This window comes from Chaetodon auriga, chromosome 22 (genome assembly GCF_051107435.1).
Source record: "Chaetodon auriga isolate fChaAug3 chromosome 22, fChaAug3.hap1, whole genome shotgun sequence".
Taxonomy (NCBI): Eukaryota; Metazoa; Chordata; class Actinopteri; order Chaetodontiformes; family Chaetodontidae; genus Chaetodon; species Chaetodon auriga.
The window spans coordinates 19,194,498-19,212,500 of NC_135095.1; the positions used below are offsets into that span (position 1 = coordinate 19,194,498).

General features: G+C 49.3%; 1 protein-coding gene across 2 annotated transcripts in view; it reads right to left on the reverse strand.

The window, feature by feature from the left end:
• The window catches only part of kcnd2 (potassium voltage-gated channel, Shal-related subfamily, member 2), a 43,587-nt gene that overhangs the window by 24,460 nt on the left and 1,124 nt on the right, over nt 1-18,003 (reverse strand). For both annotated transcript variants that reach the window (XM_076721646.1, XM_076721645.1), the window contains exon 1: nt 17,348-18,003. This exon is cut by the window's right edge and continues 1,124 nt beyond it. In XM_076721646.1, the coding sequence (XP_076577761.1) occupies nt 17,348-18,003 (656 nt within the window). The remainder of the gene's footprint in view (nt 1-17,347) is intronic.

An 18,003-nucleotide genomic window follows, 5' to 3' on the forward strand; every position in this document is an offset into this window, starting at 1 on the left:
TTAAAGTCATCAAACACCAGATCCAGCCGAGCGTCACAGCTGGTGGACGTTCTGGGATCAGGTGTGTGTTCGTGTAGAAGCGCTGGCTTCGTGTTTAGCAGCTGATGTCTGACGCTTCGTCGTCAGCGCTGCTTCAATCCGAGCTCCGATCCTCACTGCGGTTTATTTATAGTCGTGTATCTGCTGCGTGTGCGATTAGCATACGTTAGCATGAACATGTTTAATCACGCATGTTTATGTGTTTCAGGCTCGTTATCTCCTCGCCCTCAACAGGAAGCCAGAATCCATCAAACCAGAAACACACGCTTGCTCTGTCATGTGGCGACAGCGCGGGATGCTGGGTAATTTATCTGTGATGAACACATGATGACATGAACATGGACTGAAGACAACAGCTCAAAGAAAAGATGAACAGAGGTAGAATAAAGCCTCTTTCAGTGAGGACAGAAACCCTCGAACACCACAAACGTCTGCAGCCGTGATTCAGTTCCAGGAGTTAGTCAGCTCCGTCAGCGTGGATGGAAACCCGCTGGGCTCGCTCGTGTTCACCGCTTTTCCAGCGCGACGATGCTGCACGTTCTGAATGTTGGCACGTCAATATGTCCTGACATCAGTCATTAACTCATCATGATGCGTTTCCTTCATCATCATCATCATCATCATCGAGCTGTCACACGGTAACCAGTCTAACATCGTCTCTGGCCTCCGCTGCTTCCTGTTGGTTCCTCTTTCCACTGGCTAATTCAGGAGCTTTAGAGAATGGATGGTTCCAGTTTATACACAGAGCCAGATGGCAGCTTTGAGAGCGTTATTGGAAAATGTAGTGTTTCCAGTAAATACACAGAGCCGGTGGTTGTTGATCGGGAACAGTCCCAGCTGCTGCTGATGTATTATTTACCGTCATTTGGACTGAGAGAGTGGAAACTGTTTGTTTGAGCTGAGAGAAGGAGGAAAGAGTGAAACAGGACTGATGCTGTTCTGTCAGCGCAGAGCGAAGCCTCAGGTGTGAACCAGCAGGTAGAACAACCTGTCCAGTGATCAGCTGTCTGCGGCGGTCCTGAGGGGCACACGCACACAACATTCAGGCTTTTATCAGCGTCGGTGTGACAGCTTGACGTGAACAATGAGCTGCTGGGACTCGACTCAGCGGGAGGACGAACACGTGTCAATGCTTCGTCTTCACCGTCTGTCTTCATGAGGAGCAGCAGGAGACGGAGGCTCCTGCAGGTTCATCAGCAGCTCCTTCTTTAACAGCTTCCTGCCCAAACGTTTTCTCCTCCGCTCGGTCTCTTTGGTATTTCACTACCTTTGAGTCATCAGTGATCACATGATAACGTCTGTGGAGATGGAGGAAGTGTGTGGAAATTAGAAAAGGTCCATAGATGTGGATGTGGAGACACGTCATTGGCTGCTGCCGCCATATTGGAAGCTAAGACTCCTGACGTAAATCAGTGTAAACAGAAAGTCTGTCAACAACTACAACCATCATAAGTCACATGATCCAAAGAAGACTTCCTGCTGTGCAGACAGTCATATTTCCATGTGATCAGTGTCTGTTCTTTCTGTTTCTGCCATGATTTCATCAGGTTTGGAAATAAAGACTTCATGAAAGACATAATTACTACAAACAGTAAACTAAACTTTACGACAGGCTTCATATTCTGTTTTCATCTGAGAGTCAAACATTCACGTTCTGCTCATAGAGGTCTCACGTTAAGACACACTTGCAGGGAGACCTCGTTAAAGATCTCTCAGTAGAACACTGGAACCTCCAAAGTTCTCCACAAACTCCACGAGCCTCAAAAAAGAACCCCAAACCTTGAGCAACCCTCCGCCTACTTCAAAGATATGTGTCAACAGTGGAACCTGGTCCAGACCTGAAAACATTCCTCAGGCTGAAGGAACGTCCTGAAGGAACCTTCGCAGCATCCTCGAGGACCTCCATGTTCTCCTAAAACCTCCTGCCTTGGGAGGAAGCCCCTTCAAGGACCCCTGGAACATCATTAGAACCTCTTCAACCTGAGCTACAGAAGGCCTTCAAAGACCTTTTCCAGACTTCCTTCAGTGCCTTGAAAACGTATTCAAGGCCTGATCAAGGACCTCTGTTCAGTGTTGCTCCTCGTGTGTCAGGTGGCTTCTCTCCAGCCTTGAACACACAAAAGCACGGAGGGAGCTGTCCTCAGATCAGCCTCTGACTGCATGGGGCTGCCACGGAGCGCCTGTGTGCTGCTGTGAGGACAGACGGCAGCGTCTCCAGGCAGGAGGACACCTGCAGCTTTCTCATCGCCTCCCCGTCTTCTTCTCCACGTTCTGCGTTCTTTAACGGCGTTCTCTTTCTAATCCGGGCCGACGACGTGAAGGCTGATTGTCTTTTCAGGTAATCACCATGGTGAGCCTGAGGGATGCTGCTGTCGCCGTGGAAACCCCCTCGGTGCCCCCTGCTCCTGTGAGCAGGTGGTTATTTCTGACAAACTTCATTTGGTTCAGTTTTCATCACAGAGACAGAAACAGACACGTCCACACATCTGACTGAAGGAGGTTTCACCACGTGTTCCTGTTCAGACGGCCGCCGTCCGTCCAGGCTGGATGGAAACAAACCAAACACTTCAAAGTGGAAGAAAGCTCAGGAGGAACCACAGAAGAAGAATCTCGTCTTTGTTCTTTGTTTGGTTTTATCTCAGTCTGCTGCAGCTCACTGACCCACTTCATTTATCTTCATCTTATTGAGCTCTTTATCATCTGAGTGAGGAGGGAAATTCAGCTTAGCTGCCTGAAGGGTGTGTGTGTGTGTGTGTGTGTGTGTGTGTGTGTGTGTGCGTGCGTGTGTGTGTGTGTGTGTCTGTGTGTGTGTGTGTGTGTGTGTGTGTGTGTGTGTGTGTGTGTGTGTGCGTGCGTGTGTGTGTCTGTGTGTGTGTGTGTCTGTGTGTGTGTGTGTGTGTGCGTGCGTGTGTGTGTGTCTGTGTGTGTGTGTGTGTGTGTGTGTGTGTGTGTGCGTGCGTGTGTGTGTGTCTGTGTGTGTGTGTGTCTGTGTGTGTGTGTGTGTCTGTGTGTGTGTGTGTGTGTGTGTGTGTGTGTGCGTGCGTGTGTGTGTGTCTGTGTGTGTGTGTGTCTGTGTGTGTGTGTGTGTCTGTGTGTGTGTGTGTGTGTGTGTGTGTGTGTGCGTGTGTGTGTGTGTGTGTGTGCGTGCGTGTGTGTGTGCGTCTGTGTGTGTGTGTGTGTGTGTGTGTGTGTGTGTGTGTGTGTCTGTGTGTGTGTGTGTGTGTGTGCGTGTGTGTGTGTGTGCGTGTGTGTGTGTGTGTCTGTGTGTGTGTGTGTGTGTGTGTGTGTGTGTGTGTGTGTGTGGGTGTGTGTGTGTGTGCGTGCGTGTGTGTGTGTGTCTGTGTGTGTGTGTGTCTGTGTGTGTGTGTGTGTGTTGTCTGTCTGCCACAGATACTGAATCCAACCAGGACTGAGCCTCTTTCTGATTTCCACATCACGTTAAACTGCAGGAGGTCAGAAAAGAAACTAAAGCTAAAAACGACTGAAGTGAACTTTGTTTTCTTTGTTTTCAGGTGATTTTACAGTGAAAACAGAATTATGATCATCAGATTCCTTTTCTGCAAATGGATCCCAGTAAAATAACGACCAGCTGTTCTTCTTCGTCCCCTCAGAAAACCATGAAGAAGACAAACACCTGAGCTTCGACATCAGATGATTTATTTGCCGGTTTGGGCTGAAACTGCAGTTAGCAGGTTGTTTTTCTTTTACTTTGAAAGAGCAGCAGACAGGAAATGAGTCTGAGCCGTGAATGTGTGCGATAATGACAAACGCTCTCATATTTTTAGGCTTGAAATGAGTTTTTATGTTTTCTTGTACACACATTTGATGTACTGTACGTCTTTCATGTATGTTTAATGCAGCCGCACGGCGGGATTACATCAAAGACCAAATACAGTGAAGTACATAAAAGTAAACTTCAGCTCATTATTTCTGTGCAGAACTGACTCTGATCATTTCACCAGCAGAGCAGCTGTGATCGATTTGACAACAACTCTTCGGAGCAGTAAAACGGAGGTTTGGTGTGTTTTCAGCGAGAAAAGTTTCTTTAAAAAAGTGCAAACTTTCTTTTCTCTGCAGCATCATTTATTCATGTTCTCTGTGTTCAGGCTGCAGAAGCTTCTGTGGATCAGAGGTGAGAACAGGAAGTCCGTCTGAGATCAAACACGCAGCGAGCAGAGACTAAATCAACATCTGGAAACACTTTCTGACAGCGCAGCGTTAAATATAAAAGAACCACCTTAAAACCTACAAAGTTTCCAATAAACCTCAGAAATCTGCTGTTCGAGATTCTTCATGGTGGATCTGCAAAAAACAAAAAAAAACAAAAACCCTTCAGGGCCAAAAGATTTAAATAAAACACATCACTGTCATTGATCAACACACATCCAGTGCTGAGGAGGAAATGAAAGAGCGTTAACTGGTTTTTGATCATGTGACCCGTTTTCATTGATCTGCCCGACCAGCAGACTAATCACACCTCAGCGGTTCATCAATACAAATATGATCGGATCAGCTGAGAGTCTTCATGGTCCATTCATGTCAATCGTCCACACGGTCAAACGCTCATTCATCAACACGTCACGTCCTGATTGGCTCGTTAGCTGTGACGTTTCTGAGGTCATGTGATCGTCTGACCCCGGGTCAGTTTGACAGAGTGACGGAAACGCAGTGAGGCTCAACGTCATCACAAACACCTTCATTCAAATCACTGTCTCAAAATACTCCAGTGAAGTACAAGTACCTCAAATCCTACTTTAGTGGAGTACTTGAGTAAATGTACTTTGTTACATTCCACTGTGTCTAAATGTTCTCATTCACGCTCTAATTCATTTCATGAGGACACACAATCATGTAGTATTTCTTACATACTCAAAGTACTGAGTACTTCGTTTTCAGTGATATTAATGTGTAGTGAGTACTTCTTGTTAGTGTACTTTGACTTCAGGTTTCAGTCTGATGACGACAGAAAATAAAACCTGATCAAAGCTTGAAGAAACAGTTTTAATCCAGATTTTCTCCTCAATTTGCCTGTTTCCTCCTCCTCCTCCTCCTCCTCTCCCCCTCCTGCTCCTCCTCCTCCTCTCCCCCTCCTGCTCCTCCTCCTGCTCCTCCTCCTCCTCCTCCTCCTCCCCCCGTGTCCCTCTGGCTCTGCTGACTCCTGCAGTAAGACCTGATCATCAACATTAAATCTGCTGTCAGAGACAATTTGTTCTCACACTAATGAGGGTCAAAGGTCACGACGTGCAGGAGCCTCAGAGAGCAGCCGGACTCATTACATCCTGTTATATCTCATCTTATCTTATCTTATCTTATCTTATCTTATCTTATCTTATCTTATCTTATCTTATCTCATGTTCTCCACGTTCATGCTGACAGATTCACTCCTTCATGCTGACATCCAGCTGTCATTCGCTGCAGTGAGGACACTGAATGAACACATGAACAGAGGAGGACCAGCTCCTCCGCTCAACCGCTCACCTCCACCTGAGCGAAGAGGGACACTGCAGGACAGCAGAGGACAGCAGAGGACAGCAGAGGACAGCAGAGGACACAGATGGACAGATGGTCTGCAGGAGGAGTGATGGAGGCTAAAAGTAGAGAAACCAGCTGTGAACAGAGGAGGAGTCGACTCCACCTGTGACGAGTGTCGCTCACACCTGGCCTCAGGTGAGTCCAGACCCCCCAGCAGGAGGTGGGCCTTAATAATCACTATTTCATCACGAGAACTTCAAATCTCAGAATTTTCAACTATTTATGTGAAAAACCATCAACTAAAACTCAGAACTTTATTTAGTACCTAATACTTCAAATACTAATACTTAATACTTATACTAATACTTCAACGTCCGGGCGCCTCAAGTGTTTTTATTTTAGCATTTACTTCATTTTTTCTGGGCAGAAATGATCTTCCATAAAGGTTTGACTGTTTCATCATTTTACATCCTCCAAACTACAAAAGGAGCTCTTCTTCTTCTTCTTCTTCTTCTTCTTCTTCTTCAACTTCTTCTTCTTCTTCTTCTTCTTCTTCGACTTCTTCTTCTTCGACTTCTTCTTCTTCCTCCTCCTCTTCTTCTTCTTCAGTCAGCTGATGAAGAATGGAACACAGACCTCTTCCATGTTCTCCTCACGAGGAGCAGCTGAAACATGAAACTGAACCAGGTTCAGGTTCAGGTCTGGACCAGGACCAGGTCACAGACGTTTGTGTGTTTGATGAAGGTCGTCTCGCTCAGGCCACGCCCCCACAGCTCACAGGTCACCTTGGCGATGGTCTCCAAGCAGCACCATCTGGTCACCGTGGCGATACAGCAGAGCGAAGCGTTCACAGTTCATGCTCTGCTGCGCGCGCGCACACACACACACACACACACACACACACACACACACACACACACACACACACACACACACGACAACGGGTACAACAACACGGACACGTGACACCTGGTTTCACACATCATGTTTCCATGGAGACAGAAGGTGTGATGATTCTGTTCACACCTGTTATTAAAGGTGACCTGTGTCCAGGTGAAAGAAGCTCGTCAGTGCAGTAAAAGATCAGATCCATCTGATCACACCTGGAGGAAGTCTGATCACACCTGGACACACCTGGAGGGCTGAGACAGACGCCTCTGAGGTGTGCTTCATTCAACTGAACGGTGACACAGGTGGACCTGACGGACACACACGTGTTGGACAGAGACAAAGGCAGCGTCCTCTGAGGACGACTCGTCCAAACAGGAAATTCAGATTGTTCCTCAACATCAACGGGGCGGTTAAACTCTCTGCCGCTGCCTTTGAGCAGGGCAGCCTGAGAGGAGACGGAAACCTGGTCCAGACCTGGTCTGTCTCAGACTCGTCTCTCAGTCCTGATCCACATTCACCTATAGGGGACATGTGACCCACAGCCAGGTGTTGACATGTGGATGGAGACAGCCAATCAGAGACTGAGCCAGGACTGAGAGGAGCATCTTCATCATCATCAGGAAGATGAGGAGGAAGACAGGGAGGAAGACCACGTCCATGTGTGGACTGAGTACCAAACATCATCTGCTGGTCCTCACCTGAGCCTCTGAACAAACACGTGGTGTGTGTGTGTGTGTGTGTGTGTGTGTGTGTGTGTGTGTGTGTGTGTGTGTGCGCATCATGTGACCTGCAGCAGGTGAGTTCTGTACCTGTGAGACGGATCTCTCACATCCTGCTGAGCAGCTTTGATCTCTGACACTTCAAAGCTGTGATTGGTGGAGGATTTGACTGGAGGCTGAGGAGGACGATGAAGATCAGGACGCCCTGATCCCTCAGATTCACTTCATCCTTCATCTTTTATCACGTGACCTCGTCGTCCAATCAGACGCTTCCCCGTTTCCTCTCAAACTCTCGTCTCCTCCAAACCTCAATCCCTCACTTCTCACCTCCGTGTTTTTCCCAGAGAGCTTTGCTGTTTGGCGGTCACGCCGTCCCGCCGGTGGAGGTGAGGACGGAGGGGGAGGATGGAAGGACGGAGGAGGACACTGCAGATCACTTTGTGTCTTTATCTCCATAATAATGTTCTCCCCAAGGTGAGCGTCGGCGCTACACCTTCGTCCTGATAGCATCACCTAATCCACAGAGTGTGTGTGTGTGTGTGTGTGTGTGTGTGTGCGTGTATGCGTGTGTGCGTGTGTGTGTGTGTGTGTGAGTCAATTATTTGGTGAATTTTTCTTTCCGTTGACTTCCTGAAACACTGCTGGTGTTCATGGCGTCTCCTCTTCTTCTATGTTTTCTTTTTTAATGATGTTCATGTTTTAAAGTTGCAGAGGAAGAAGAGCCTTCATCTTTTCTTACCTTCCTCATGTCTGTCTCTGTCTCTGTTGTCCATGTTGTTTGGTAAATCAATTAGAAACTCATTAACAGAACCCTTCGTTTATCATTAATTACCCTCTTACTTCGTCCGTATTGAAGCTGGATGACGTCGTCGGGCAGATTTCAGGCCGGTGCTCTGCACAGTGAACTGGTCTGACTACAGACCGAGCGCAGGACAGACAGACAGAGTCACTGTGGGACTCAAACCGCCGTCCTGTTTGTTGCCATAGAAACAAAGCGTTGATGTCCCTCCTGCAGCACATTAAAGGGATCGGTACATTAGAGGAGGGGGATCGATACCAAACCCAGAGAACAATGAAAAACAAAGAGCGGCGCAGAGCACGTCGTCCATCACGTCCACAACAACATTAACATGCATTAAACAAGCAGACGCAGGCTGAACGCCGCTCACGGCGCCGCTCAGCGCTTTGTGTTCACGCCATAATGAGAGCGAGAACAGCTTCATGTTCTGATGTTCCTCTGACCAACAACACGAGGCTCCACAGATCGTCAGCGATGATTCGTCTGAGAGCTTCTATTGATTCACACTGAAAACCAGGAGGGGAGGTGAGATGAAGAGGCCGCACTCCTTCATCTTCAGCTCTTCTTCGACCGTTCTCACACTTTGTTTTTCTTGTTAATGGATGAAAACCTGTCAATGACCACAAAAACCACAAAAAGACATCGAAAACATCCTACAGGATGCTTAGAACCTTCCTGATGGCTTTACAGCCTCAATGACTAGAACGTCCAGGGCTAGAAAAACTACCTGCAGACCACTACAACCACCAGAACCAGAACCATAAGAACCGCCTACTTAACCTCTGGACCACCTGCAACAAGTACATGACCTCTATAACATCACAAAGAACCCCTAGAACCTACTTAGTGACTCCTACAGGACACAAAAGCACCTAAAAGAACCCAAGAACCTCTTCAATAACCACAACAACCACAACCATTGGACCGTCTTAATGACCCTAAGAACCACCAAAACCACAATGACACTAGACCCCTCTAAAGACACAAAGATCTACTGGGGCCACCTCAACAGCTATAAGGACAGCACCATTAGAACCCCCCCACTGACCATGAGATCCTCCTCAATGGTCACTAGAACCTCCTAAATTAGCACCAGAACCACCTGCAGGACCCCTTCAGCCACCCAAATGATGACAAGAACCATGTAGAACCTCCTTCATGTCAGCTGTGTTGGTACGGGGGGAGGAGGTTACCGACCAGTTCTCCCAGTACGAACGCAGGACACGTGGAACAGAGTCTAACTGGGACACGGTGTGTTTGTCAGCACTGGTGTTAATGAGTCACTTCTTCTTCTGCAGTTTCCAGGTAAACAGATAAACATGAAATGTGTTGTCAGCGGATTTGTTCCCCACAGCAGACAAAGAGCGTCGGGCAGGTGTTCACAGGTAACAGCTGTCAGGAGTTATCGTGGTTTTATACAACCGTCAGTCAGGTGTGTGTGTGTGTGTGTGTGTGTGTGTGTGTGTGTGTGTGACTCTATCCTGGCGTTCCGTAGAAACAAGGTGAGTTTCTCCTCTCGGCTCCACACCTGCTGCTGTAATTACCCTCAGGGACGGATGGGTGATATAACACCCAGCTGTCAGGTGATGTAACGACCTGTTAACACTGATGATGAACAGGATGAAGGTCTCAGCTTTCAACGAATCAGGAGGGAAAACCACTCAGTCAGCAAACACAACAGAAAGTTTTCACAAATTAAAACCACATGAGAGACGAACCAAAACACACCGACCCACGGCCAATCACGAGCGAGATCACCTGAGAGGATCCAAACCAACAGAGACGAAGAGAGCCGGATCTCCAGAACCTGGATCAGACCAGGTCCAACAGAGCCAGACTGGATCAGAGCAGGTCCAACAGAGCCAGACTGGATCAGAGCAGGTCCAACAGAGCCAGACTGGATCAGACCAGGTCCAACAGAGCCAGACTGGATCAGAGCAGTATTTCTTTGATTTGTTCTGTCGACACTGAGCTCGACTTCAGTTTCATGTGTGAAGAAAAACAAATAGAATTGAGAGAAAATCTCATTTAATTGATGTAACGACTGTAAGACAGAAACACTGCGTACTGTATGTGTACTTCATCTCCTGTCAGGTAATATATATTTCTATAAATATATAAGTCCAGTATGTAAAGGCTCTGCTGTGTGTGTGTGTGTGTGTGTGTGTGTGTGTGTGTGTGTCTGCAGCTCTGCAGTCATAAACAGAAGCAGCTGCTTTTGTATTTTTAGCTTCATTCAGACTATTCAGATAAACATCACACGCGCACACACACACACACACATACACACACACACACACACACACACACACACACACACACACACACACACATACACACACATCATGTTGTGTTATTGCCAGTTCTTCTCTCCATCCTGGTGCCGGGTGGAGGTGGAGGTGGAGGTGGTGGTGGGGCAGGTGGGGTAGTTCCTGAGGGTTGTGGTGGTGGTGAAGGTGGTGGTGGGGCAGGTGGGGTAGTTCCTGAGGGCTGTGGTGGTGGTGGGGCAGGTGGGGTAGTTCCTGAGGGCTGTGGTGGTGGTGGGGCAGGTGGGGTAGTTCCTGAGGGCTGTGGTGGTGGTGGGGCAGGTGGGGTAGTTCCTGAGGGCTGTGGTGGTGGTGGACGCGTCAGCCGTGCTGTGACAGTTGGAGCTGTTTGAGTCTCGTTAGCTTCCTGTTTAGCGTTATCATTGTGTTTTGATTGATAGCCACGTTAGCATATTAGCAGTTAATGTGTTTCCTGCTTCGCGAGCTGCAGCGACGACGCTGTTAATGGATTCACATCGTGTGTCGAGGGAGTTTCTGCCTTAATGAGAAAACATCATAAAGAAGAGAAAACATGCTGAACGTCTTCTCAGAGGACATCCATCAAACACTGGAAGTTCTCCTAAAACGCTCTTATTGAGTTTTATTGTGTTTTTCGGTCCTCTGGGAGACATCGAGGCGTTTTTAATCTGTGAAACAAACAGAATGAGTCGTTCGAGCAGCTTTAACTGTGAAACTCCAACTAATATGAAGAAGACAGCAGGAGCGAGCGGAGACCAACACACGAACCGGCTGCAGCTGCTGCGCTGGAGGAGCTCTCTGATTGGGTCTTCTTGTTATCAGTCCAGTGAAGGTGGAGCAGACGGAAGCGTCCACGTCCAAACGGGCGTTTAACAACGTCTCCGTCTCACTGCGCAGCTGAAGACAACCTGTGTCCAGACCAGCCTTCAGCTCCGTCTCAAAGATCGTCTGGAGTCTCACCTAAAAACCACGTTAACACACCTGAAAAACACGTCACATGACCCATCATGCACACTGGGCACGTGCACGACGGCGTAAACAGGAAGCAGATCGTCTCCAGAACTGTCTGTCCTGTATGTAGCTGCACTGCACGGCTCATCGATGAACACAGGCTGACATCGCTTTAAAGGGTCATGTGACGGGAGCTGACGAATCAGGGAGGGAAGCACTGTGACTGGTGAGACCCAATCAGGAAGTGAACGTGGGCGTCTTTGCCCCCCCCGTCCAGACGAAAACACGAAAGTCTCTGGCGTGGTGAGGTCACCAAAGTCATGTTTTTTAAAACTGAGCTCTCCTGTGACTTCAGCCCCCCCCCCCCCATCACCTGCCTGCCCCGCCCCCCTGCTCACCTGCCTGGTGCCCTGTCCTCTGCCTGTTTGTGGGCAAACCTTCGTCTTTATCTGCTGGTCTCTGGCTGTTGAGTCATTACATCAGGACGACACGCCGCTCACTGATCCGTGTGTGTGTGTGTGTGTGTGTGTGTGTGTGAGACATGAGGTCATGTGATCATGCTGTGTCTCCACATGTGTCTGAGCGTGACAAACCAACAGCAGCAGCTTCAGATCAAATGTCTGAATCACCTGCAGAGACCTGACAGGTGACCTGACAGGTGAGGGGTGGAGCGAAACACCTGAACTACATTGAACCAGACATCATACAAGCTTAATGTGTGTGTGTGTGTGTGTGTGTGTGTGTGTGTGATGAGAGAACCTGAGCTCTGAGTCAAAGTAAATACTGGACCCATTTTAACAGAGCGCACGTCATCAAAGGTCATTTTCAGACCAAGGTCAGGAACAGATCAACTTGTCTGAGACCTGTCTCTGTCTCAGCAGGACACTCTCGCCAGATCTGGACACCTGGACACCTGGACATCTGGACACCTGGACACCTGGACACCTGAGCACGTTAAGCTAGCAGATAAAAACGAAGAGTAAAATAATCCACTGTTTGAATCAACATCTTCAGTTTTGATGCTCATCAGTTTTTGTTTATTTTTGTTTGGAGCTCCAGGTGTGACTCAGGGGCGGGGCCACAGGGTCACATGTCCCGCAGGTGCAGACAGGCGATCTGCGGATCCACTCGTGGTTCACTGAGCGCAGATCAGGTCACAGTGAGCCTGTGGAGAGGAAACCTGATCCTGATCCGGCACTCAGAGATCACAGCAGTGCACAGCAGCAGGTGAGGCCCCCGGGGGCCCCAGCTCCTCGAAAGGTGCAACAACACCTGAGTGACACCTGCTGCTCTGTCCCTGCCAGAGGCTGAAGCACAAGAGGACGGAGGACGGAGGACGGAGGACAGAGGACGGAGGACGGAGGACACAGACAGATGGACGTGAAAGGAGCATGTGAAGGAGGACAAACTGAACAGAACCTGTTTGTTCTCCTCAGTTTCTCCTCGACCTGAACTGCAGCATCACGCCTTCATCCGTCAGCGGCGGCGGGACGTGTGTCAGATGGACATCCAGCACGTCTCCACTTTGTTCTGCTGACGGCAGCTGATCTGAAATCAGCTGAGAGAAATGAGGGAGAGGAAAGAGTGAGCTCAGACTCTCCGGGGCGTCTTTATCTCCTCTCAGTGAAGCTGCTGCTGTGTTCCTTTAATAAAAGGAGGTCTTCTTCCTGCAGCTGAACCAGAGTGTGTGTGTGAGTGTGTGTGTGTGTGTGTGTGTGTGTGTGAGCTGCAGCTGTGCAGCAGTGTATTTATCTGTCTGCCATTGATATTCACAGCCAGCTCCGGATCAATGAGCTCCGACACTCTGACTATTATTTCATTTTGGTGTCTAAAGACGAAACCTCGACTAAATTGTTTCTCAGCTGCTTTTGGCTGACTCGTCACAAAGGAGAGGAGGGAGAGGAGGGGGGAGAGAGGATGGAGTTAAACCTCCAGAGTGACTGAGTGATGATGGAGGAGGAGGAGGGGGGGGGGGGGGGATTGAGCACAACACCACAGAGTCCCTGATCCGCCAGAGTCTTCGTGAACGTTTCAACCTGATTGGACTAAAAAGAGACTCAAAGAAAAACTGAGCAATGACGTCATTCCGGAGCCCCCCCCAAAACTTAACACCCCCCCACGTGTCCTGTCAGTGATAAATAATACCTTCAGATGAGTTTCTATCTGAACTGGTACCGTCTGCTGCTCAGCCTGGATCAGATCAGAGCGGTCGTGTTCCATCTTCTTCACCTCAGCAGGGACTCAGCCTCCACCGGCCTGCGACTGTCACTCAGCGCGCCGCCGTTCATCTTCCTGTCAGGCTCAGAGTTTTGGGAAAAGCCTCATCACTCTCCAAATATGTAAATCCTCACACTTGATCTTCATCAGCCTCCTCCTCTTCTCTCCGCTGATGGTCTGGCATCCAGAGATCGTCGGGACTCTGGCAGCGAGTCGCTCCGAGCGTCATTAAAACGGTCATTTCCAAATTAAACAGGAGCAGCGTTTTGGGACGAGGCGCGCTCTCTTCGATGACACGACGCCATCTTTTCTGCTCGGCTGCTCCTCTGAGGAGGCTTCATTACAGAGCCCATTAAAAAGAATCACTCGACACACGGAGAGAGTCCGCGTGTGTGTTCTCAGCAGCTAATGCATTAATTTAATTAGCAGCATTAACGGCGTATCATCCCACAGAGAGAGGAAGACAGTCAGGAGGACAGAGAGAGAGTGAGGACGGCCTGAGGAGTGAGGACAGCCTGAGGAGGGAGGACAGAGAGAGAGTGAGGACGGCCTGAAGAGAGAGGACAGCCTGAGGAGAGAAGACAGCCTGAAGACTGAGGACATCCTGAGGAGAGGACTGCCTGAGGAGGGAGGACAGAGAGAGAGTGAGGACGGCCTGAGGAGTGAGGACAGCCTGAGGAGGGAGGACAGAGAGAGAGTGAGGACGGCCTGAAGAGAGAGGACAGCCTGAGGAGGGAGGACAGAGAGAGAGTGAGGACAGCCTGAGGAGTGAGGACAGCCTGAGGAGGGAGGACAGAGAGAGAGTGAGGACAGCCTGAAGAGAGAGGACAGCCTGAAGACTGAGGACATCCTGAGGAGTGAGGACTGCCTGAGGAGGGAGGACAGAGAGAGAGTGAGGACGGCCTGAGGAGTGAGGACAGCCTGAGGAGGGAGGACAGAGAGAGAGTGAGGACGGCCTGAGGAGTGAGGACAGCCTGAGGAGGGAGGACAGAGAGAGAGTGAGGACGGCCTGAAGACTGAGGACATCCTGAGGAGAGGACTGCCTGAGGAGGGAGGACAGAGAGAGAGTGAGGACATCCTGAGGAGTGAGGACAGCCTGAGGAGGGAGGACAGAGAGAGAGTGAGGACAGCCTGAAGAGAGAGGACAGCCTGAAGACTGAGGACATCCTGAGGAGAGAGGACAGCCTGAGGAGAGAGGGTCCAGACCTGCAGCCCCAGACCTCCATCAGGGCCTCTTATCTGTGATCGATTCACTGTCCTGCCAGGCTTCAGAATCACCTCCTTGAACTGCAGCAGCCTGGAGGTCACACAGGAAGTCACGCCTATTTGTCACTTCCTGTTGACTGTGGACAGCAAAATAAAAGACCCTCGAGGCGGTTTACTCTGAAGAGCTGCCGGTCTGGTCTGAACCGACATATCAGTGAGATGACAGTCTGATGGCTCGTCCTGACAGCAGCTCTTCAGCTGTGAACATGGTGAGGAGGAAGAGGAGCGACGGTGTTGGTGCTGAGGAGGAAGAGGAGCGACGGTGTTGGTGCTGAGGAGGAAGAGGAGCGACCTTCAGTCTGAAAAACGTGTGATTTTCACTCACTCTGATCTCTCCAGGTCATGTGACTGAATAATACATGTGTGTTTGTCCAGGTCACTGAGCTGCAACAAGAGAACACACACACACACACACGCACGCACGCACGCACGCACGCACGTACGCACGCACACACAGGTGTGACTATGACCACCTCAATGACCATGGAGGAGCAGGAGGAGGTGGAGGAGGTTTTTACTGTGATCAAACAGAAAATGCAGTACTGAATGCAGTACTCAGTACATGTACTGAAGAACTGTACTTCAGTACATCTGAGGTACTTCCACTTGAGTACTTGTACTGTGTTTATCTGACCGCTTCAGTCCCTTTACAGAACAAAACATGAAGAGTTTATCAAATCTGATGTTTTCTTAGAAATTGAACAGTTTACTGAATCAATGATGAAATGATTGATCAGCTGTTTTAATGGTTTCACTGATTTTTGCTGTAAAATCATTTGATGTTTTCCTCTTTGAATGTTTTTGTAATGATGTTGACACATGAAGATAACACGCGACCCTCATCAGGCAGAGCTGCCGAGCCAGGTGCATGCTGGGACGTCGTCACGGTGAAGCGTGATTACATAACCTGTGTGTTTGGTTAGAGCAGCAGGTGTGTGTGTGTGTGTGTGTGTGTTTACTCTGTGTAACTAAGCCTCTCTCACTGTCACTGAACACGTCACACCTGCAGAAAACAGCTTGACTCTTCGTGTCCATCAGGAAATCAGCTGTTTGCAGTTCAGCCAATCAGCAAACAGAAGACGAGCGTGAACAAACGTTCTGCCTGTTCTTCATCCTGAACTCTGAATCACCTGAAACTCATCTTAGGCACCATCGTCGTGTTTGACGTAAAAAACGAGAGATTTGATTGGATCAGCAGCTCTGTTTGTTTGTTTGTTTGTTTGTTTGTTTGTTTGAGGATGAGGAGGAAACATGGAGACACTTTGAAGACGAGGAACAGTTCATCCAACAGTCCAAATAAATGTCCAAACAAAAAGAAGAAGAGGCTCAGCGGACAGAAAACGTTCGTTCAGTTCACATCAGAAACATTTATCAATATTTACGAACACGTTTAAAGATTATTGATGGAAAAAATCCATCGCCTCTCAAAATAATTCATTTATACAGGCTGAAACAGCTAAAACGGTTTGAAGATGGAAGCTCAGTTTCAGCACCACGGACAGAGAAACATGACAGGAGAGAGCAAAGACTGCTAGACGGAAAGAAATGGAAAGAATCGGAAAGAAACAGAAATAAACGGTCAAAAAAAGTGGATGTTTGAGCTGAAACAAACAGCAGAAGCTGACAGGAAATGTTACTGAGAGTGGAGAGAAGAAGGAGGAGGAGGAGGAGGAGGAGGAGGAGGAGGAGGAGAAGGAGCAGCAGCAGGAGACGCTGTGATTTTATTTCCCTCTGACAGATGCAGATTTGATCCTCAAACTGAATCAAACTACAGCTGAAGAGATTTACTCTACTGAGCACGCTCAGTGCAGACGAAGGTTACAGAGAGGTGACCACACACACACACACACACACACACACACACACACACACACACACACACACACACATCTAAGTCTTCATAGAAGGAGGAAGATGAGGAAGGAAGAGGAGAAACATCATCTGATAAAGCTTCAAACTAAACTTGATTTTCTCCAGTTTAAGAAAAACACAGACAGGAAGTCAAAATAAAGTCAACAAAATAAAAGCCTTCATGTAAAACTCTCAACAGGCTCACCAAAGAGTCCAGAGTCCAGTTTAAGTCTGCGTGCTCGGACACGCTCATGGACTACAGAGACCAGTTGACCTTAGCTGAAAGGTAAACAGAGCTCAGGTAACACCCAGCCATGACGGATCACCTGACAGCAGGTCATGACATCAGCAAACACTCAGCCAGCCGTCACCTGTGTCACTGTGATCAATAAAATCGGAGTGAGACGTCCTGATCAGACAGCTGAGCCTGTGTGTAGAACTTCAGCTTCACTCACTTCAGCACGATGAAGAGCACGAAGGCCTCACCAGACCAGAAACCCAGAACTCTCACAGAAACATGAGGAGAAAACGGACAAAAAGGACTGAGCTTTAAAGAGCAGCCAAACACCCGGACAGAGACCACGCCACAGCGCAGACACGTGACCCTCTGTGACGTCACAGTCACGTGAAGCTTTGTGAAGGTTTCACTCAGACACACTTTCTCCCTCCAGCTGTTTCCATGAAAATCGAAGAAAATCTAAAGGGACTTTTGAATGGTTCACTTATTCCATCAACACCTGCTGACCTCAGATCAGCCAAGAACTTCTGCTTCACACACACACACACACACACACACACACACACACACACACACACACACACACACACACACACATCACTCAGCCAGCATCACCTACCCCAGCGTTGTCATGGTGACGATGGTGTACCAGAAGGCGGCCGGGATGCTGGTGAACTTGCTCGCGCTGGATCCCTTCTCTGCGTAGAACATGACGGTGGCGAAGATGATGATGGCCATGGTGAGGGAGAAGAGCAGGAAGCCGAGCTCCGACGCGCAGCTCTTCAGCGTGTAGCCCAGGATGCGAAGTCCCGCAGAGTGCCGCGAGAATTTGAAAATCCGAAACACCCTGAAGACGCGCAGGGTGACGAAGGCCCCGCTCACGTCCTCGTTGTCCGTCATGACGAGGCCGATGTAGTACGGCATGATGGCCACCACGTCGATGATGCTCATGACGCTCTTGACGAACTTGTAGCGGCTCGGCGCGGCGAGGAGGCGCAGCAGGTACTCCACCGTGAAGATCATGACGCACGCGGTGTCCAGGCAGAAGAAGGCCAGCGCGTACCGATCGCCGCACGAGACCTCCTTGACGCGGTTCGGCAAGCTGCCGCACGGGACCGTCTCCACCACGTTGGCGAGCACCGACACGGCGATGAAGAAGCCGGTGACATAGTAGAAGACCAGCGCCATGGTGGAGGTGTGCGGGTTCTCAAAGGCCCGCCACATGGTCTCCCGGAAACTCATGTCCGCCGAGACCAGGTCGTTGGTCTGGTCCAG